The sequence below is a fragment of the Peromyscus maniculatus genome, chromosome 23 (genome assembly GCF_049852395.1).
Source record: "Peromyscus maniculatus bairdii isolate BWxNUB_F1_BW_parent chromosome 23, HU_Pman_BW_mat_3.1, whole genome shotgun sequence".
Classification (NCBI taxonomy): Eukaryota; Metazoa; Chordata; class Mammalia; order Rodentia; family Cricetidae; genus Peromyscus; species Peromyscus maniculatus.
Window position 1 is genome coordinate 56,875,771 of NC_134874.1, and position 22,303 is coordinate 56,898,073.

At 51.0% G+C, this 22,303-nt stretch overlaps 1 protein-coding gene and 1 long non-coding RNA gene across 4 annotated transcripts in view; one reads left to right on the forward strand and one right to left on the reverse strand.

Moving 5' to 3' along the window:
• Lnx2 (ligand of numb-protein X 2) overlaps positions 1 to 22,303 on the forward strand; it is a 66,581-nt gene that overhangs the window by 29,882 nt on the left and 14,396 nt on the right. For all 3 annotated transcript variants that reach the window (XM_006979633.4, XM_015998275.3, XM_042268374.2), the window contains exons 2-5: positions 6,514 to 6,979; positions 16,302 to 16,543; positions 17,336 to 17,535; positions 21,453 to 21,821. In XM_006979633.4, the coding sequence (XP_006979695.1) occupies positions 6,570 to 6,979; positions 16,302 to 16,543; positions 17,336 to 17,535; positions 21,453 to 21,821 (1,221 nt within the window). In that variant the 5' untranslated portion in view covers positions 6,514 to 6,569. The remainder of the gene's footprint in view (positions 1 to 6,513; positions 6,980 to 16,301; positions 16,544 to 17,335; positions 17,536 to 21,452; positions 21,822 to 22,303) is intronic.
• Positions 7,723 to 16,233, reverse strand: LOC143270378 (uncharacterized). Its single transcript, XR_013047549.1, has 3 exons — positions 13,057 to 16,233; positions 10,039 to 10,137; positions 7,723 to 8,236 (listed from the first exon to the last, which is right to left on the reverse strand). It is a non-coding gene; the product is annotated as an uncharacterized LOC143270378 (long non-coding RNA).

Here is a 22,303-nt window from a genome sequence, read left to right on the forward strand (position 1 = left end):
AGCATTTCTGAATTAAATTGCTGTGGAGCGGGCGGGTAAGATGGCTGGTTCAGGAGCTCTTGAGTGAAAGCCTTGAGTGCAATACCCAGATCCAAAGGTGGAAGGGAAGACTGCTTCTCAAACTTCCTCGGACCGCCACACGTTTGTTGTGGTACAAGTGCATCTGCATGCTTACACGTGCGCATGTGCACACACACTAATGGTGGTGATAAGTATAAAAACTGCTTAAATTGCTGTGGAGCGCGTTTGTGAGTATGATCCAGAACTGTCTGAGCACAGCTGATGTTTAAGGACAGGAAGCCAGGGCTCCAGGGTACCTGGACTCTAGAGTATCACTCAGTGGACGCTTGATAAATGTGATGAGCGAAAAAACTCGCTATGCAGTGACCTAGTTACCCAGCTGGCAGAGCTGCCTTCAGTTTCAGAGTGTCTAGCATCTTTGTTTAGTTTAGTAATTTTGTAGATTATTAAATAGGGATACATCTAATAACAAGTAGCAACTTAAGAATAAGTCTAAAATGATTTTTCAGATACTTGAAATGATTGCTGAAAGGGACAGGAGATAAGTTTTGTGTACAGAAGTGAGAAAACTCTAAGTGTGGAATTGTCGGAACTTAAAGTTGATAGCTTCCAGTTCTTAGTACCATGTGGTAGGATAGAGGGCGGTAAGGGGTAGACAGTATCGGGAGCCCCCATATAACATGCTAACTAATTGTCTGCAGCCGAGGATCCAGAGCGTCTTCAGATGGAGAGAGAAGGCCTCCTCCACCAGTGCGGCTCGTTCAGTTCACTGTCACCATGCAAACGCCTGAGGTGGTTACTTCAGTCTGAACCTTTCACAGCTGGACTTCTGGCTGCGAGTCACTCTGGGCAGAGCCGAAGCGCTTGCTTGCGTGGTGGTGAGGAAGCAGGGGATGAAGGGCCAGGACGCCACTAGAGCACCTTGTAAAGGGCCGGCGGCGTCCACCAGCGCCACGCCGAGGGCTGAGCTCTGCAGCACGGGCCTTTCAGGGACATTCTAGGATCTGACCCGTAGCAGGCAGCGCTCCTCCCAATGTTTTGCTCTTTTCAGTTTTTATTCTTTTGAAAAGAGGCAGGCCCTTCTGAAAGAAGCTGCCAGTGCTCTGCAAGCACCATCCACCCCCTTTCCTAAGATCAAACCCTTTCCTAACACCTTACGTTTTGGTTTCTTGAGACAGGGTTTCTCTGTGTAGTTTTGGTGCCTGTCCTGGATCTCACTCTGTAACCAGGCTGGCCTTGAACTCACAGAGATCCGCCTGGCTCTGCCTCCCGAGTGCTGGGATTAAAGGCGTGCGCCACCAACGCCCAGCCGAATGTAACTTCAGTATCAACCCCACTGACACTCTTAGTCTAGAGATGCAGTGGGTTGTGTCCGTTCTTTTGATTGCCGAGTAGTAGTGCATGGTGCAAATGGGTCACGGTTGGCTCAGCTGGCCAGCTGTTGGAGGGTCTGCGGGTCGTTCCTGTCTGCTCTTGGTACAAGTGGAGGCACTTGACCATTCCTGGGCAGGTTTCTGGGGAAGCGAGTGTTGGGGCTTCTCTGCGGCGATGCACAGGGGTGTGGGCTGCGGCCCGTGGCAGTTGTGATGTTTGGTTTTGTGTTCTTACGCTGCTGAACTTGCAGAGTGGCTAAGGGGATTTTGAGGTCAGACAGTTTCACAATCGCCGCTTCATGAAAGGCAGCTGTCAAAGCTGACCTGCAGTGTGAACTGTAAGGAGAGCTCAGCGTTGGCCTCGTGGGGAACATTTTTCCTAGCCTTTGCCATACAGGAGCAGCATTATTATTTGTTCTTTGTTTGTGGATTGCAGGGTCAGCTCGAGCATGTTCATTGCTCTGTGGAACCACAGTTTCCTCCCCTATAGTCACACACTTGAGGCTCACATAAGTTTTCTCTTAGTGCACAGTATGTGCCAAGAAGTGGAAATGGGAACTTAATGGCTGGTGTTTAGCAAAGCTGATATGGCACCAGGCTGCCTTCTAAATGTTTATTTACAAGCCACTCCCACCTTGAGTCCGAGAGGCTTCGCTTGGCAGTGAAAGCCAGTGAATGCACACACAGGTCTGCTCAAGGTGCCCAGAGGGACAGTTGAGTGCTCATTCCTAAACAGGACGTTCCTTCCTTCTTAAAGGCTCCGGGGACATCGCGGAAGGGGAAGGGGAAAGCCTGTAAGAGCCAGGAGACAGGGAGAAGGCGGCTGTGAAATGCTCTCTCTGCATCACACCTCCGTGCAGTCAGGATTTCCGGGCGCTGTGGCTGCCTGCAGTGGGCCTGCAGCGGATGGGGCCTGCCAGCAGTCAGCCCTGGACTGCAGGGGGAGGGGGGGGCTCACGGGCCCACCCCTCCCTGCAGAGCTGTTGGCTCCTGAGGGATTCCGGGGAGGTGTAGCTGATGCCTTTAACTGTGTGTCACTGGTGAGCCACCCAGGCGCCAGTGGACAGTTCTAAACACAGATGACCCTGGGTAAACTCAGTGGGTCACAAAATGAGGCGAAAACAGGGATGTGGGAAGGGGACTGGTAGGGAGGGGTGGGGATTACAGAGTGGGAGGGAGATAAAAAGGGTGGGAGAGAGAAATCAGAATGTCTGAAACCGTCCACCAATTTAGTAAAAATTACCCAAAAAGTTAAAAAAAACGACACTGCCTTTCCCTCCAGAAAGAGGTGAGACACACAAGTGAACACACCATATAGAAGTTAAGATGAAGGTGTGTGAGGAGGCTGCAAGAGCTGGCGGGGAGAGGGTCCACCAAGAGCTGGCGGGGAGAGGGTCCACCAAGAGCTGGCGGGGAGAGGGTCCACCAAGAGCTGGCGGGATTCCCAGAGGAGGCTCACAGAGGGGGCTGCTGAGAAAGGATCTGCCAGGCGGGGGAGAGGAGAGGGTTTTCGTAGGTGCTGGGCCTTGGTAGTCACAGGGCCTACAGATGTTTGCCTGTGTGTGTGCAGTTTCTGCGGAGGCCAGAAGAGGGCCTCAGAGCCACTGGGTGGGTGGGTGGTGGGGACGGAGCCAGGACTGTGCCCGAGCAGGAAGACTCTTAACCATTGCCCTGTCTCCAGCCCTTCTTCAGCCTGCACTGGGCTGTTTCCTCTGTGGTAGACCTAGCAGGTAAGACAAAAAAAAAACCCTTAAGTCTGCTTTCTGTGATTGTAACAAAATCCTTGAAACTGACTGCTTTATAAAGGCAGAAAAGGTTCAAGAGAAATAGCCCTATCTGTGTGGCCCCGGTTACAGAACAGTAGAGAAAGGACAGGAAGTCGGTGACATGATGAGGTGGAAACCAGAGAACTTCCAGACAGGCTTGTCCGTGGACCCACTCACTTCTGTGGGAACTAGCCAGGGTCTTGTGAGGGTGGTATCCAACTCTTCCCGGGGTGTGTCCTCAGTGATCTGACCGCATTCACCAGGCACTCCCCACACCATGACGCTGGGACCAGGCTCCCAGCGCAGGGGCCCTTAAGGGACGTGCAGACAGGTGGCCTGAGCCCTGAGAAGGTGATAAGGCTCCTAGTGCACTCACAAAGGGGAGGCCAGGCACCTGCTAGGCTGGCAGACTGGAAGCAGTAGGATTTGGGAAGAGGGGCCAGGCCGCTTTCCTTTGCTCAGAACTCACCGCATGAAGTGCTTCTCTTGCTGAAATCTCGTGGTTCACCATCCACCCTTTGGAAGTGAGGAAGAACTTGGCTTTTCTTTTCCTAGTAATTGTGAATTGTTAGTATAAGTTGTTAGAGCAAACGACAGGCTGGGTCTGCAGCTTTGTTCTTCCTAGCTGATGCCTCGGGAGGGCCTACAGTGCTCACTGCTCTTCAGACGGCCATTGCCAGCAGCACCTGGCAGGCAGAGAAGTGAGTGAGGTCCTGAGTCTGGTCAGTGGCCAGCAGGGACCTGACCCCGCCCCCCAGGCCCGCTCTGTGCTCCCGACCGCTTGTGCCAAGTTCAGTTTGGAGTGAGCGTGGCAGCAAAGTCCCGTTTGGTGGGTGGAGACAATGCAGTTGTTACTAAGTTAATTTTCCTCATGAAAAAATGCTGTGAGAAAATGAAAATAAGGAACTGGAGGTATTTAGAGGCTTAGGGAACAGCTAAAACACAATGGTCGTAAGGGTTTTCTTAGTCATTGTGTGGGAGGCTAGCAGTACCATACAGTTTCGTGAGGAGGAGAGACTTAGAATAAGCACTGTCACATCTAAGAGCAAAGCTGTGCGAGTGTTCCTGCAGACTAGCTGGGAACCAAGAGACTGGGGGGTTCTGAGTCAGGAAGACTTTCCTTGGTCCCATGCTCCCTACACTGAGAGAAGAGCTGCCCCGTCAGGATGAAGAACAAGACTCACAGCCACCACGGGAAGTCTTTGCTGTTGGGTGTCAGTACAGAAGGAGCGAGGGTCGAGACAACTATTATTTACTAGTTTTCAGAGGATGATTTATCTGAGGTCAGGTCAAACTGCCCTGCCTGAATCCTGCTCCCAGCCCACGGCCGTTCTTGTTAAATCTCTTAGAATGCTGGTGTTGGTTTTTATTTGTTAATGTAGGTGTGTTTGACATATGGCCTTCCCGTGTAGTCCAGGCTGGCTTTGAACTTGCCTCAGTCTCCCAGGTGGTAGGATTATGAGTGTGTGCCACTCTGCCCACCTTTATGTTGTTTTCAAAATGAATACTGTACATAATAAAATATCAGTTATGGGGCTAGCAGGATGGCTCAGCAGGTGAAAGCATCTGCCTCAAGCTTGGAAACCTGAGTTTAGTCTCCAGGGTCCACATGGTTAAAGAACACTGACTCCCGCCGGGTGAGTTCGAGGCCAGCCTGATCTACAGAGCGAGATCCAGGACAGGCTCCAAAACTACACAGAGAAACCCTGTCTTGAAAAAGAAAAAAGAAAATTGACTCCCACAAGTTGTTCTTTGATCTCTACATGTACCCTTTTGTGGATTTGTACACACGTGCACACGCGCACGAATTTCTGTGCACAGTAAATAAATGTCTTTTCAGGTAGCAAACACTGGCGCAGACACTGTAGAGCCCATGTGGTGCCGTTCTTTCTGTTCTTGGGGAAGGCTCTCAGGTTTAGATTGCCCAAGCGTGTTCTTAGCTGAGATGTCTTACCCACTTCCTGTTGCCTGGCTGTGCTGTGTGCCCTCTGGGCACCCTGCCTTCTGTGGTGTGCTTCTCTCCTGAGATGCCCTTTTCCCACACCGGCATCCCTCTTCTGACTGATGCTTCCTGTCACAACTCAGAAGTGTCGGATTGGTTCGTTAGTTCGTTTTGTTTTACCCTTTTGAAATATTCCCAGCCACCAAGCCGAACAGAATTAAATGCCAATTTCTCCTTCTCTCCTGCAGTCTTGTCATATCTGGTGCTTGACTTGAGGCCTTAGGGTGTTCATCAGGTGCAGTTTTAAGGAAGGGTTTCCGTAGCTGTCCTCTCTGGCCCTCCTGCCTGCGTTCACTGTTCAGCATCTTTGGAGGCTCTGCTAGTGTCTGTAGTAGGGAGACAGGGAGCCGCTGCTGCTGCCGCCGCCTTTGCAGGTGCATTCTTAACCCTCAGTGCCTTAGCAGGAAGGGCGAAGACCTTCCGCAGGATAGCATCCTCACCTACATTCGAGCCTCACCTCCAGATGGGGGTGTGGAAAGAGTCTGGTGTGAGCGAAGGCATGCACACCCAGCTAGCTGCTCTGTTACACATGACCAAGTGTGTAACTAAGTGTAGACTAACAAGACAGGTCTAATTTATAACCTTTCATCTGTTTCATTGAATTGCAGCATTATTTCCTTGGGTGTAAGAAGTGTTTAGAGAGTTTGCACAGATGTTATTTGTATATGCTGTGGGATGTGACTTTCCCTTTATTTGGCATTATTATGATTATTCAAATCATACATGTTTTGAAATGTATTTTTCCTATAGTGTGGAACAAAGATTTATTTTTAACTGACAAACAGAATTATCCTTGACTGCATTTAAGAAACACTGCCTTTATTAGAGGCTGTAGAGGACTCAGTTCAAGCAGACCAAGGTGGTGTAAGTGAGAAGAGAAAGCCACACTGTTGGTGCTCTGGGGGATTGATTAGCCTTGAGATTCCCAGTGGACAGTGGCGGTGGGGAGCAAGGCAGCGTAATTGATTAATTAGCCTTGAGATCCCCAGTGGACAGTGGGGGAGGAGGGGTCCACTCAGTAGAACAAGGCAGCGTAATTGATTAATTAGCCTTGAGATCCCCAGTGGACAGTGGGATGTGGGGGGAGGGCTCCATCAGTGGAGGAAGTCGGCTGTTCTTAAGTTGCTCTGGGTGACACACGGTGCCTTTGCTTTGGCTCACAAGGTCTCTCCTTGTTCACACCTCGGCAGAGTGAATCATTGTCACTCAGCTGTCAAATTAATTTCCTTTATTATTTATTACTGTTTTGTTGCCAGTAAACTTGTTTTTACGGAAAACTCGTCTGATGTTTTGCCGGTCCTTTCCTCTGTCCTGATCAGCACTGTTTCTGTTTGTCTGTGCTTGGCTTTAGTCACACGCGCGCTCCCGACGTTGGACCCATGAGCCTGCGAGCACCGCCGACTCACAATGGGGACAGCCAGTGATGAGATGGCGCCCGTGGAGCAGGCCTCCGCGGCCTCCTCCCTGGACCCCCTGTGCTTTGAGTGTGGCCAGCAGCACTGGGCAAAAGAAAACCACCTGTACAACTACCAGGGCGAAGTGGACGACGACCTCGTCTGCCACATCTGCCTTCAGCCCCTGCTGCAGCCGCTCGACACGCCCTGCGGACACACGTTCTGCCACAAGTGCCTCAGAAACTTCCTGCAAGACAAAGACTTCTGTCCCCTGGACCACAAGAGACTTCATTTCAAGCTGTGTAAGAAATCCAGCATCCTGGTCCATAAACTCCTAGACAAATTACTGGTTCTGTGTCCGTTTTCTTCTGTGTGCCAAGATGTGATGCAGCGCTGTGACCTAGAGGCACACCTTAAAAACAGGTAAGCACAGAGCAGACACAGGAACTGAGGAAATGGTGGAAACGGTGACTCCAACAGAGAGTCAAACGTTCGGGTCAGGAGGGTGCCTCGTGCCTATAATCCCAACATGAGATGCTGAGGCAGGGGGATTGAGAGTTTGAGTTCTCCCTGGGCTACATGGTGAGACTTTGTCTCCAAAAATTAAAAACAGTAAAAAATAAAGCATCAGTAAATGCATAAACCAATCAAGTAAAAGATGCAATAAATAAGTTGCATTGGTCCGTATTTAATAATACATCTCAAGCATGAGTGTGAAAGCCACAGTGTACAAGTACCACTTAGTAATATTTTCTTCATCATACCATGCAATTTAAACTCAAATGGGTGACAGGTAATAATATGAGATTCCTTTTACAAGGGAGTTTGGCATTAAAAAAAGAAACTAAATGCAAACATTCTTTTGTCTAGTTTATTTTCCTAAGGAAAAAAGTCCATACCAGGAAAACTGGTACATGAAGGTTCGTACTGCAACCTCATGCATGGCTGGTCCATTGGAGTCGGTCTAACTAACTAAGAGTGCTGAAGCCGTTTGAGGTTGCACACGCTTTCGGTGGGCAGATCTCTGAGATCCAGGCCAGCCTGGTCCAGACAGTGAGCACTTGTTTGGAACAGAACAGACAGACAGAGTGGTGAAGGCCCACTACACCACAGAACAGCAGCTCACAGACAGTGAGCGCCGTCCTTCTGTCAGGGAAGGGGTGGAAACGAGCTGGCTGTTTCTGTGTTGAGAAGCCTGGCTGAATAAGAAGTATGAGTTAGAAAAATAAATAGTTCGGGGTGATCTTTGTTCTAATAAACATTTGTTTAAAATGTTAAGTAGTTTATTTGTATGACTAGTTGGTGAGTTTTACAATTTGATTTTAGTAAGACTTGACCTCTGAAATAAAATATATAAACCTGAGCTGGTGCCATGTTCATTGATTAGAGGCACTTACCATTCAGCCTGACGACCTGAGTCTGATCCCTGGAACCCACAGGGTGGAAGGAGAGAACTGACCCCTGCAGGTTGTCCTCTGACCTCCTCATGGGCACCCACATATGATACATGCACTCACACACATGATAAGTAAATAACTCATGTCTGCAGACTCAGAAGGCAGCAGAAATACACGTGTTTGTTTCCAACACCAGTTGAAACAACTTGTGGTCATGTTGACTCTGGCCAGCATTGGTCATGTGCATTGCACACCATGCGGGTTCAGGTGCATCACAGGTCTCCTGGAGAGTGACACATAAAATCACGGAGCTAAAGGAGACTGACGTGGTCCTTCCACAGTGCATGAAGATTAGAGCTAGTTAGTAATGCGTGGTTAGGCTCCAGCTTTGCTGCCTTGTGTGTGCCACACACTCTACCGTGGAGTCTGGTCACTGCCCTGTGGTAGGGAGCAGTCAGCATTTCATAGGCACGTGACTGGACGTGTGGATTCTGTCCCAAGAGAACAACGTTCTAAAGGGATCCGATTTATTCGTTAGGAATAATCGAAAAGCGAGAAACTGAGGTCTGGGGATTGAGAACGTCACATTTTGTTGACCCAGAGCTGAGGGTGAGGCCCAGCAGGAGCAGGCTGGCTCAGCATATGCAAGGTTGTGGGGTGAATTTCCCCACTGAAGGGGAAAGGAAGTTTCTAAACCTTGAGAGATGTAGAGAGATGCTGAGAAGCTGCCTGAAGCCAAGCTATGTCCTCTAACACAGGGGCCAAGGAAGTGGGCCAGCCAGAGCCTGGAGAAGCGTGTAACACGGCTGTCCACCCTGTGTCTCCGTCACCGCAGGCGGCCCAGCCACCCGCCCCACCTTTCAGTGTGCTCATCTTGGTCAGGCCTAACTATGAATAGTAGTTTGGGCCTCTTTCTTCCCTTCTCTCTCTCCCACTCCTACTCCCCCTCTCCCTCCCTTCCTCCCTTCCCTCCTCCTTCTCCTTCTTTTTCAGTCATATGTGTTTTATTTCCTTCTTAAGTTAGCATACAAAGTACTGTAATCGGGCACCTTCATAGTAGGCTTCTTATTGGTCTCAGAACTAATGTTGGATTCTTGTGTGTTGTACTAAATATGTATGATCCAGCAGTCGTATTGTGAGGTGTTGCCAAGCAACACCATCTGCAGAGCACATCTCCTTTCTAGTCTCTCCTACCACCTCCCACACCTCACATCCAAACGAAGGGTCGTGCAGATGCTTATTTGGGGGCAAATAAGTTGTGTGCTTGTGTGCTGGTTTATGGCCAGATTCAGAACCAGTTTTCATTGCTTCAGTCCCTTAGGAAGAAATAATAATCTCAAGCAGCCTGCCTGTCTCTGGAGTGTGCCGACCACTGTCTGTGCTCTGCTGTCGAGTTCACTGAGTTTTCCGTTTCATTCACCATGCTCCTCAGCTCGGGGGGTTTCTCTGTAGGCTCTATGTTTCTTCCTCAGTGGTTGCTAGCGAGATGTAGTCTCTGTTTGCCTTCAGTCGCTCAGACATGGTCTCCTTTAGTCCTTGGCATTTCAGTCATTGCCTTTTTGTCCGGTGCTGAGGCCTCCTTCGGTCACTTTCCCTGGAGTGTGTCTTTTCCTGTGCGGGGCCTCACTTGTTTCTCTGACTCTTCATGGTGTTCCGAGCACTGGACGGTTTATGTATTGTCATGTGTCAACTCACTGAGCTTCCGGTATTTTGAAGCAGGTTCCTACTGTGTACCCCAGGCTGGCAGGGAGCCCCCAGTCCTGACCCAGTCTCCAGGTGCTGGAATTATAGGCATGGGCCACCAAGCCTAGCTTTATTTCGTGTGTTTATAAGTACTGGGAATTAAACCCAGGCCCTGATTTGCTAGAGGAACACTCTACCAGTTAGCTATAGATCTATGTGTCTCAGCCTGTAGTCCAAAGTTTTCCTGTGTCCCGCCCATCCCGCAGCTGCTCGGACAAGCAAACACACAGAGGCTTATATTATTTACAAACTGTATGGCCTAATGGCTCGGGCTTCTTGCTAACTAGCTCTTATAACTTAACCCACTTCTATTAATCTAATTGCCACGTGGCCATGGCTTACCCGTATTTTCACATCTTCTTCTCCTGGCGGCAGCTGGTGTCTCCTTCCTCCCCTTTCTCCTCTCACTATCAGGATTTTCCCGCCTGGCTCCATCTTGCCCTGCCATAGGCCAATGCAGCTTTATTTATCAATCAGTCACAGCAACACATATCCCCAGCACACAGACCATGCGTCTCCTGATCTAATTCAATACCACATGCATTTCTAGCCGATTGGTTTTACTTACTGCTTATACTAGTTTCCTGCGTGCACTAGGTTGCCCCTTCCAGTGCCAGCTGGAGTCTGCATGATTGTTGAGTGCTCCATCTCCAACAATACAAAGAGGGGTTGTTGTTTGTTTTCCCAAGATTACCAGCTTCAGACTCCTGGACTCAAGTGATGCTCTTGCCTCGACTTCTGAATACCTGGGGTGACCCTCTCTCACCCCTGACTGCTGGGGTGACCCTCTCCCACCCCTGACTCCACTGGGGTGACCCTCTCCCACACCTGACTCCACTGGGGTGACCCTCTCCCACCCCTGACTCCACTGGGGTGACCCTCTCCCACACCTGACTCCACTGGGGTGACCCTCTCCCACACCTGACTCCACTGGGGTGACCCTCTCCCACCCCTGACTGCTGGGGTGACCCTCTCCCACCCCTGACTGCTGGGGTGACCCTCTCCCACCCCTGACTCCACTGGGGTGACCCTCTCCCACACCTGACTGTGCTGGGGTGACCCTCTCCCACCCCTGACTCCACTGGGGTGACCCTCTCCCACCCCTGACTGTGCTGGGGTGACCCTCTCCCACCCCTGACTCCACTGGGGTGACCCTCTCCCACACCTGACTCCACTGGGGTGACCCTCTCCCACCCCTGACTGCTGGGGTGACCCTCTCCCACCCCTGACTCCGCTGGGGTGACCGTTTCCCACACCTGACTGCTGGGGTGACCCTCTCCCACACCTGACTGCTGGGGTGACCCTCTCCCACACCTGACTCCACTGGGGTGACCGTTTCCCACACCTGACTGCTGGGGTGACCCTCTCCCACACCTGACTCCACTGGGGTGACCCTCTCCCACACCTGACTGCTGGGGTGACCCTCTCCCACCCCTGACTGCTGGGGTGACCCTCTCCCACCCCTGACTCCGCTGGGGTGACCCTCTCCCACCCCTGACTGCTGGGGTGACCCTCTCCCACCCCTGACTCCGCTGGGGTGACCCTCTCCCACCCCTGACTCTGTTGGGGTGATCCTCTCCCACCCCTGACTCCACTGGGGTGACCCTCTCCCACCCCTGACTCCACTGGGGTGACCCTCTCCCACCCCTGACTCCACTGGGGTGACCCTCTCCCACCCCTGACTCCGCTGGGGTGACCCTCTCCCACTCCACTGGGGTGACCCTCTCCCACCCCTGACTCCACTGGGGTGACCCTCTCCCACCCCTGACTGCTGGGGTGACCCTCTCCCACCCCTGACTGCTGGTGTGACCCTCTCCCACCCCTGACTCCGCTGGGGTGACCCTCTCCCACCCCTGACTCTGTTGGGGTGACCCTCTCCCACCCCTGACTCCGCTGGGGTGACCCTCTCCCACACCTGACTGCTGGGGTGACCCTGTCCCACACCTGACTCCACTGGGGTGACCCTCTCCCACCCCTGACTGTGCTGGGGTGACCCTCTCCCACCCCTGACTCCACTGGGGTGACCCTCTCCCACTCCACTGGGGTGACCCTCTCCCACCCCTGACTCTGCTGGGGTGACCCTCTCCCACCCCTGACTCCGCTGGGGTGACCCTCTCCCACCCCTGACTGCTGGGGTGACCCTCTCCCACCCCTGACTGCTGGGGTGACCCTCTCCCACACCTAGCTCCTGGAGGTTGGGGTCCCTTTGTTTAGGTGTGTGGGTGTGCATATGTGCATGTAGAGCCAGAGGACAGCCTTGCGTGGTAATCTTAGGCACTGTCCATCTGATTTTTGTTTTATTTTGTTTGCTCGTTTTTTAGGCAGGGTCTCTCACTCCCCAGCGAGCTCCAGGTAGCTCTTGGCTGCCTGTTTTGGTCATCCCAGCACTGGGATTATGAACATGCACTACCACACCCACTTTGTTTTCATGTGGGTTCTGGGATCTAGCGCAGATCTGCTTTTAAGGCAAACACTCCACTGAAGCTGCCTTATCCTAGCCCTGACTTGGTTTGTTTCTTTGCAGGGAGGCTCTGGTCTTGAACTCAGATCTGCCTGCCTCTTCCTCGATGCTGGGTCTAAAGGCATCGCCATACCCGCTTCCTTTTTGTTTTTGTTGTTGTATGATTTAGGGTGTGTGTGTGTGTGTGTGTGTGTGTAGAGAAGGTCTTGGACTCCTGATCCCCTGCCTTCACCTCTCGCATGCTGGAATTACAAGCACATGCCACCACACCCATCTTGGTTTTTTGTTTTTTAATGATCCCGTAGGTCTGTTTAGCCCTACTATTCCATAATGGTGTTTTGAAGTACTTGTTGATAGAACAAATTCAATTTGTTTTTATAGGACTTAAAAAGAAATCCACACAAATAAACTTAGTATTGCTGTTGAGGAAAAAGCTGCAGGCCTTTGAAATCTGATCGGAGTGTGTTTGGACTCGGTCTCTGCAGTTCAGTTGCCTCGTGACGTTGGCTTAGCTGAGTTTCAAGTGTCCCGTGGACTAATAGAGAGTTGTAAGGATACGGGAGTCGTGTGTGCGTCGCGGGTGTCACCGGGGACCAGCAGAGTACGGCCCCCTTGTGCTCAGTGCTGTGAAGCATGTGAGTGTTTCTCTGTCTGAGCCTGCTCTGAGCTGCTCGCTCCCTGGGCCTCTAACAGCCATGCTGTGCGTTTCACGTGTGGAATTCACCTCTTGAAAGTGTGTGCTTCAGCGCCTGTCCTTTGTGTGTCCCCGGCACTGTGTGCCATCTAGATTCTAGAACATTCCAACAACTGGAAAGGGGCCTAAAACCCACTCGCAGCCTCCCCTCTTTCTCACACGCCCAGGTTTTGATCACGCTGCCCTAAATTTGTTTTTCACTTACATCCGTAATCCCTAGTGTTTCTTTTTCGTAGGATGTGTTGGTTATGCTGGTTAGTGTTTTACCAGCCTCATCCAAGCTGAGCTTGGGTGGGAAGAGGGAGCCTCCATCACAGTAGGCAAGTCTGTGTGGCGTTTTCTTGATTAAGGATTGATGTGGGCAGCGCCAGCCCGGGGCAGGTTCTGCTTCCGTCCCTGCCTTCCCTCGGCGATGGACTGTAGACTAAGATGAGATAAACCCTCTTCTCCGGCAGTAGAGAACCAGCTAGGACGGAAAGAGAGGCTTGTGTCAGCAAAGCACTTCGGAGCCGCTGTCCCCCTCCTGTGGACTCCCCGCCTTGCCAGCCTTCAGACTGATGCTCTTTGGTCCTTGTGTCTTGCAAGATTGTGTCCCTGGATTGGAACTAGGACCTCAGCCATGCCAGACAAAAGCTCTGCTCTGGGCCGCACCCAGGCCGCAGGGTCTTATCGTGTGTCCTGTCGTAGCCCTTGGCTCTGGCCGACTACTTTGTGGGCCCTCTGTTCTGCCTTGATGGCTTGGCTGTCTTCCACTCTGCCTCCTGCATGGTGGCTCTGTCGTGGTCTCCTGAGCCGTGGCCCATCCTGTTTAAGCATGGGTGTTCCCAAAGGTTCTATCTATAGACTTCCTCCCCGATGCTGGCGGAACGAAGTCATTTTCCCGTTTTTATGTGAGGATACGTTTTAGGCTTTTCCTGTTCTGTGGGTGGCTTCCTGTTGTTAAGGGTTTGCTGTCCCGTCGGGAATGTGAGCATGCTTACTTCTTCCTCTAGCAAGCTTAGCTTTTCCATTTTACAGTTCATTTCTACTGTATTTAATAGCTGTAAGATAGGTGCTGTGTACCCTAGGGCTCTTAGGTCAGCTAACTCTGTTCATGCAGACCAATGACCTCTTGAGTACTGGGATTAAAGGCATGCACTGCCATTGAATGCTGGCTGTTAACCATGTGGATGCTTGTGTGTGACATATATTTTGAAAATTAAAGCTGGCCTTGAATTCAGAGATCTTCCTGCCTCTGTCTCCTATGCACGGGGATTAAAGGCGTGTACCATCATAATACCTGGCTTTAAAAAAATGTTTTAAGTGATCATACAGAGTAAGGTTTTCTCATGGCATTTTCATACATGTGTAGACCCAATAGGACAAAATACAATGGTCTGTTATGTTTTGTTCCTGTTCCTGTTCCTCCAGGACTGTCCTACCTGGTCCCTACCTGGCTCTTGTTGTACCCCTCCTGCCAAATAGTTGTGCTGTCATGCTGGTGGATTGGATTACATGCCCCCTCTCCCCTCCCTTAAGATCTCTGGCCTCCCTCTCGTGACCTGTATATACACAGGATTCTACATGGGAGAGAAAATGTCTTTCTGCATCTGGCTTATTTCCCATTATGATCTTAGTTCCATCTATTTTTCTGTGGATGTCATGATCTCAATTTTTTATGGCTGAGTAAGGTTTCATTATGTGTACATCCCACTTCCTTGATTCATTGTTGATGGATGTCTAGGCTGGTTCTGTTTCATAGCTACTGTGACTGCTGCAGCAATAATCATGGATGTGCAGGCGCCCCGCACTGTGCTGATGTCAGGTGTTTGGGTGTGTATGAGGAGTGCTGTACCTGGGTTTGGTTCTTCACTTGTTCCTTTGGGTGGTTTGTGGTGTTTGTTTGTTTGACCCCCACTGTGGCTGCACAAACCAAAAGCGCCTGTCTCTCCACACCCTTCTCTTGTTTTTGGAGGAAGCCATTCTTAGTCAGATGAGAAGCAATCTGAGCCATTTCTATCCATGGCCGTGAGGATGCTCAGCACTTTTTCTGGGTAAAAACGGCCATTTGTGTTGGTTTTGTGGGAACCACCTATTCTTTTCATCGGCCCATTTATTCATCGATGATTTAAGAGTTTGGTGTTTCATTTCTGCAGTTACTCTTGTATTCTAAATATGAAATTCCTAGCTGATGTGTTCTTGATAAAGATTTCTCCCCCGTTTGTAGGCTCCTCCGCACACTGTCTCCACTCCAGGGAGAAGCTCTTTAATCCAGTGTGATCCCACTCATTAGTTCTTGGATTTATGGAACTCGAATTTGAACTCATCTTTCCAGTCACAACACTTTATTGCTACCACGTCAAGGTAGCTTTCAAATGTGTCTCTAATTAATCGACATCTGTGACAAAGGCCTTGTGTTCCCTGATCTCATTTTCACAGATATTTGCGGGGTGTTTTCGATGACAGTCCCTGGAGTCCTGCACAGCAGCGCAGAGTGGAGGCTCGGCTGTGCCCTCCATCACAGGGACACGGCCTGAAAGCTAAAAGACGTCATTTCGGGGGCAGATGTGCTGCTTTATGGCTTGGGACAGCTTTTAGTTTAACTGCACCTGCCCTGTTCTTTGTGATGGTGCAAATTTTGGAATTTTTCAATGCTGTCATTGGACGAAAGCCTGTGACCCTCAGCCTGTGGTCTGGGTGGCTTGGCTCCTCACTGTCTTCTGCCCTTTACACTGCATGCCACCTGTCACTTTGTCCAGCCAGAGCCTCAGGTGAGAGAGTGTGCTTGTGCTCTGGCCCCTTCCCAGAAGGCCAGCGAGAGAAGCTTTGTCTAAGAGCTCATTGGTTTTGAGTTTAAATGAGCCTCTACCCACAGTTTGCTTCAGTAAAGCATGGTGGCGGTTCTTACTCGGCTCGCATAGCCTGTCTTGAGGGTCTGATCTTACAGATAGGGAAATACATTTTGTTTCCTGTGTTTAACAAAAGGCAGATTGCCTGGGCCTTCCTTGGGCCTTGCTGCGTGTTGTAAAGCTTCCTGTGTCTGCTCGCCCGCCGAGTGTGGAGAGGCACCGTGGCGCACCTGCGTGAAGAAGCCTGCAGATTGCTACCCCGGCTAAGACATCTGGCCTGTAAAAAGTGCCGTTTGATGCAGATTTCACACTCCTTCTCTATCCAGACAGCGGCGACTCTGGGGATGTTTCCGGGTGACTGATGTCTACCTGGGCGTTAGGTTTTGGCTGAAGTTGTCTTCATGTCTTTCCTGAATTGGCCTGTCAGGTGGAGTGGTCAGACCTTGGTGTAGACAAAGGTTAGGAGCTGATTGTGGGTTCTTTGGGCTCTTTTGGTGCGTCAACAGTTGTCATGCGTTTGTTAAGGTGTGCACTGTTAATTAAACCCACCCACACCCTCGACACCCGCCCCCCCAACTTTTCCTTTCCAAACCACCTGAAAACCACTTGCTGCTATTTCTAGGTGTCCTGGAGCCTCTTACCGGAGAGTTGATCTAGAGAGAAGGAGAACTAGTCAGACTCAAACACAGATTGAAGGTGAAACCGGATCCACTGGACTGGATCCTCCTGGCACCTCCCCCCCTGAAACGGACTGCTTGGGCACCGTGCCTGCCGAGCGGAACCCGACACCTGCGCCTCTCCCTGTGTGGCCGGAGGAGCCCGGCCTGGACAACCCTGCCTTCGAGGAGAGCGCTGCGGCCGACCGTATGTGCAGCCCCCCCTTCCTGTGCTCGCCGCTCTCCCTCCCTTTCCTCCACTGCCCGCCTGACGCCCCGGTCAGACGGCTGCACTGGAGTAGGCTTTGCGGCCACACCATCCTCTCTGCCCCCAGCAGCCCGAGCTGGCTGCAGTCCAGAAACAGGAGAGAGTCTTAACTGGAGGAAGACGTCCTCCCATCCTTCCCCACTGGGGTCTGCTAGTCTCGTGTGTGATGAGAAGCACGCTTGCATCAATAGCATCCACAGCCGCCAAACCACAAAAGCAGCTCAGATAGTCACTGTTCCTAAACACTGTGTTTATTTAGGAAATGTTTGTAACATGAGGACATTTAAAAAAAAAAAAAGAAAGAAAAAAAACCAGGTTAAGAAGCTGAGCCTTGAAAGATGGCAGCTCAGAGAGCCCCGCTGGGACAGCAGATGCGTCCTCTGAGTCCGCTCCTCCACAGCGCTGCTCTCGGCACAGAGCCCGGGGCGGTGGGCCCTTGACTCCTAGACGCCCTTTCTCTTAGACACCGGGAGTCACCCTCCCTGTTCATATAGTTCTTGACATGCCCCTCAGGGCTCGAGGCAGCGGTGGCCTTCCTCAGCTCCTTCTGTGAATGTGTGCTCCCTGGTGACCGCGAGCATAGTAATTATTTATCGATGGTTACCGAGCGTGGGTGGAAGAAGAGTTGGGCTAGTTTTAACCGTGTCTTATTGGTTGGTCGTTGCTCACCTACAAGACCCCACGTTGCGCCGGAGAGAGTCTGAGCATGCGCTGTTGCTGTTTTCTTGGCAGCTGTACAGCAGCCGCTCAGTTTACCAGAGGGGGAGATCACCACCATCGAGATCCTCCGCTCCAACCCATACATCCAGTTAGGGATCAGCATCGTGGGCGGCAACGAGACGCCACTGATCAACATCGTCATCCAGGAAGTCTACCGGGATGGCGTCATCGCCAGAGATGGAAGGCTCCTTGCCGGAGACCAGATTCTTCAGGTAACAGCAGCTCTGCCGCTCTGTCAGCATGTGCCGTTTGGTTTTACAGCTTAGACAACTGTGGTGTTATAGAACCCGGGTTATACCAAAGTTGGTTTTGCTGGGGGGCTTTATTGATTTTATTTTATTTTTTGGAGATTGTGTAGCTCTGACTGGCCTAGAACCTGATAAGTAGATCAGGCTGGCCTCAAACTCATAGAGATTTACCTGTCTCTGCCTCCTGAGTGCTGAGGTTAAAGGTGTGCGCCACCATACCCAGCTATCTTTATTGGAATTTTGTTATGCTTTGTTTTTTGAGTCAGGCTGTTTTATGTAGCCCAGGCTAGCCTCAAACTCTCTGTTACCCAGGCTGGCCTCAGCCTCTCTGTAAGTGCTGAGATTGCAGTTTTGCTCGTTGTGTGTACAGAACAGGCCGGGGATTGTGTGTGATTTGAATGTTCAGCCCCTGTGTGGCTGGACACTTGGGTTTGTTTGACACGGACACTCCTGGCCTGCACTCTTGATGGCCGTTCCCGCGACACCATTGACCAGGCTAGGTGTCTCTTTCCCGTTGGTTTTATTTCATACCATTCCCCTCCATCCCCTCCCTGCATGTCTGACTGATCTTGCGTTTATTGATGGCCGGAATGGGAAGACAGACCCGCACAGCACTACTGCTGATGACACTTTTTTCTCATCATCCTGGGGATTCCGTGTGACGCTAGGCAAGCACTCTGCCACTGAGCTCACCTCAGCCCGAGGTGAACAAGTTTGTAGCACAGAATGTTAGGTACAACTCCTATCTCTTAGTCCACGATGCCCTGCCAGTGTCCAGCTCCGGGTTGTCGGTCACTCCCCTGTGGTGTCCTCCCCGAGTGCTGCCTCCAGGAAGAAATGGTCCGGAAGCAGCAGCACAGGACCAGATACTCTCCTTATTAGAGAGCGTCACTGCAAGGGTGGGGACAGCCGGTGTCCTGTCTCACAGAACCGGGGTCGGTGGGAAAACTGCCCTGGGCCTTTGAGTCACTGTGAGTTGAAAAGAAAAGAAAAGAAAAGAGAAGAAAAAAGGATAGTTTCTAGGAGAAAAATACAAACAAGGGGGAAACCGCCTTCCCAGAGCCCAAGCACAAGGGTCTTTCTTGACCTCCTTCGGTCCTCCACTGGGATCTGCGGACTCCTCCCTCCTCCCTCCTCCCTGTGCCCTGCTACCTCTCTAGTTAGGCCTGCACCACTTCATTCCCAGCTTGGTGCCACGCTCTCCATCCAGCAGCAGCCTGTCTCCCGCGCTCCCCCCGGGAGTCCAGCTTGGTCACTTGAGGGGAATGCCGCTGTAACCCGCACTTGCCTCGCATGGTCACCGTCCAGGCCCAGGTGCCTCATCGGCCTTGCCGCTAACGTTTGGTCCCTTTCCTGCGGCGCTCCAGGTCAGCTGCTGGGGACACATTTAAAAGTAAAAGTCTGTCCTGCCCCAGAGAGCGTCCTTCGGTCCCGGGGAAGCCAGCCCTCCTCAGCCTGCCCTCACCTGTGAACTGTTCAGCCATTCTCCCCACCATTCTCTTGCTTTGCCATCACGCTTGGCGCACAGAATCCACCACAAATAGTGAGGTGCCGACGAAGTTCAACCCTAGTGGACGGCAGAGGAATGCACTTGGCTGTGCCGTCCTGTTGAGACTAGCCGTCTCCTGGATCAGAACAAAGCAGGGAGGGCCAGGCTGCAGGGCAGGGCAGCAGGGTTGGTGTGTCCAGCCGCTTGACCATGTGTGGCCACTGGATAGCTGAGACAGACAGACTGACTTTCAAATTGTTTTGGAAGTCAGTTTCTGGCCTGTCGTTCTGTGCGCTGGATCTCGGGTGCCGGTGTGTGTTGCTGCGCTGGCTGCTCAAGGCTGGCCCCACTGTGAGGACACGCTGCTGCTGCACGCACGCACGCACGCACGCACGCACGCACGCCTCCGTTCCTAGCTCGTGCCCTGTATTAGAGGGACTCACAGCTCTTTCCCCAGGTCCACCCTCCCGGGCATCTGACTCCTTGTCTCTCTCCCCATCTGGCCCTCCCAGCGGTGATTTAAGTATATACTTTTGTCTTTTTTCTTTCTTTTTTTTTTTTTAAACATGGTGTGCCATGTTTGAAAATCCCCAAGCAGTAAGGTGGTTCATTTGCAGACTAGTGAACCACATTGTGCTTTTTTTCTCTTAGTAAACACGCAGTCCACAGGAAGAGCTAGATTTTCCCACATTAAACAAAGTCCATATAGGAAGACACACACACACAGCACACATTCACTGAAGCCATCTTTACAAAGGGAGCCTGGGCTCTCACGGCTTTCTGCACCTCTTCAGAGATTCACGTGCAGCCTTTTGAGCAGTTTTAAAGAAAAAAATGCCACTCTATAAATTATGTCCATAGTATTAAAAGTGATACCGCTTTTTAGAACATTAAAAATAAAATATTTTCAGTTTGATCAGAAACATCAGTGATTTACGTCGTGTTGGTGAACAACAAAAACCACAGTCAAAATGCATGATAGTTTACTGTCTGTGCTCCTTTTACAAAACCAAGAGATCTTTCCTCTGACTTTCGCTGGTGACCATGCGCTCATGGAGAATGAGGCTTTTCATAGCTGAGTCTTCCCCATCCTGCTTTACAGAGAAAGTGGGCTGCGCGCCTGCAAACTGCTGAAATGCAGAGCTGTGCTTCGGCCAGACATTGTGTCCTCTGTGACTGTCTGAAGATGGAAATGTGAACGTGGTAATAATCCACGCTCAGCTGGACAACTGAAATGATGATGGACCCATGAGTCCTGTCAACCCGTTTTTCTAGAAGATTCTTTGGCGTTCTAGTCTCGGGCCAATGTTAGTTATCTGTCAAAGCCCGCATAAATGTTAAAAACATGAGAGAATATAAACTCGGATGTATGCCTGCAAGTTTGATGACTGAATTTTAAAAGGTACCCATAGACCCAAACCAAAAAAATTCAAGGTAGTATTGTTCAAAACTATCAAACCCAGAAAATAAGCAAAAGAAAGAAAGCAGCCCAAATTCAAAAAGATAGAACTGTTGATAGACTGTTGATCTCAGTCAGATATGTAAGAAGGGGAAGGCCTTGTTTAATGTTTGGGAGCCTTGAGGATTCCAGGTGATCATACATTCCTAACCCAGAGCTGTCTCATTAGTGATGCTGGGCGAACATTGGTTTTATCTCGGATAGATTCAAAGAGCTCTAATTGTGATAAGTAGGAAAATTATGCTCACCTCCTAGGTGGATAATTGAAGCTGGACTATTTTCCTAAGTGATGTTACATATTCAAAGATCAGTCATTGTAATTGTATCAAGGCTGTACATTGTAATGAGTACATGAATGTTGAATTACACTCAGCATATTAAATATGTATTATATGTGTATGCTGATAATTAGGATGGAGTTGTAATTACATACTTTAAAAGTCACTCAGAATATGCAACTTTTTAAGAAATAAAACGATTTATTTTGTCTCTCATAAATGTGTTTCATTAGGGAACACAACTTTGAAATCCAGCGGAGTTGAGCCCGCGAGCCTCGAGAGCTGTGCGAGGTTCAGGCTTGCCCTGGCGGGACGCGGCCTGCTCCCTCCCACCCTGGTCCTGTGAAGTAGAGGCAGAGCCAGAGGAGCAGGCGCTAGATGAGTTCCCTGTTCCCGAGGTTGTCAGTAACTAGAACCAAAGCCTCTAATGTCAGCTGGTGTTTCTAACCACGCCTCAACTCTGTGCTGTTTGTCATTTTTAAATTCTATGCTGTAAGTCTTTAGGGTGGTTTTCTTTGTAGGTAAGGGATCCTCTGGCATTTTCTCCGTATTGGTTTCCTTTGGAGATGTCATCTAGACATTTCTGCAAGTTAGGAAAATAAAACTTTGCCGTGCATTGGTCCTAGGGGTTTTGTGTGTTCGTCTGCTGTTTCAGGTCAACAACTACGACATCAGCAATGTGTCCCATAACTACGCCCGGGCCGTGCTCTCCCAGCCCTGCAGCACGCTGCAGCTCACGGTGCTGCGGGAGAGGCGCTTCGGCAGCCGAGCGAACAGCCACGCGGACGGCAGCGCCCCTCGGGACGAGGTCTTCCAGGTGATGCTTCACAAGCGCGCCTCGGCGGAGCAGCTGGGCATTAAATTAGTCCGCAGGACCGATGAGCCGGGCGTCTTCATTCTTGACCTTCTGGAAGGGGGGCTGGCAGCGCAGGATGGCAGGCTCAACAGCAATGACCGGGTCCTGGCCATCAACGGACACGACCTGAAGCACGGGACCCCAGAGCTCGCTGCCCAGATCATTCAGGTAAACGCCTGACCCGAGCCTGTGCGTCAGTCACAGGGCTGCCTGTTGCACTGGCACTTAGGAATCCAGGGCCATCCATGTTTCTGTAAAGTCTGCAAACTCCACGCTCCTGCCTAGAACGCCCCCAGATGGAGCTGTGTTAGTTTGGGGTTGTTGTTGTTGTTGTTGACTGTTTTCCTGAAACCTGTGTCCCCGTGTGCTTTGGGACTTGTGCGGAGCCTACAGTGTAGGCTCCACAGCTTTGCAGCTTTCCAGAGAGCAAGAGTTTACTTCAGCCAGTAAGCTTGTCGAAGTCCTTTTCAAGGGAAGTTGTGATTCTGATGTGGGGCTCTCAGGTGTTACAGCAGGGCCGTGGGTGTGTATTGTAAGAAAATCCCAGGTAGCCATTGACACTCCCCACGGTAATGGTGTGGTCCTCAGAGCCATCAGGTCAGGCTATAAATGTCAGGACTCTGATTCAGGTCACCTCAGCATTACCTGTT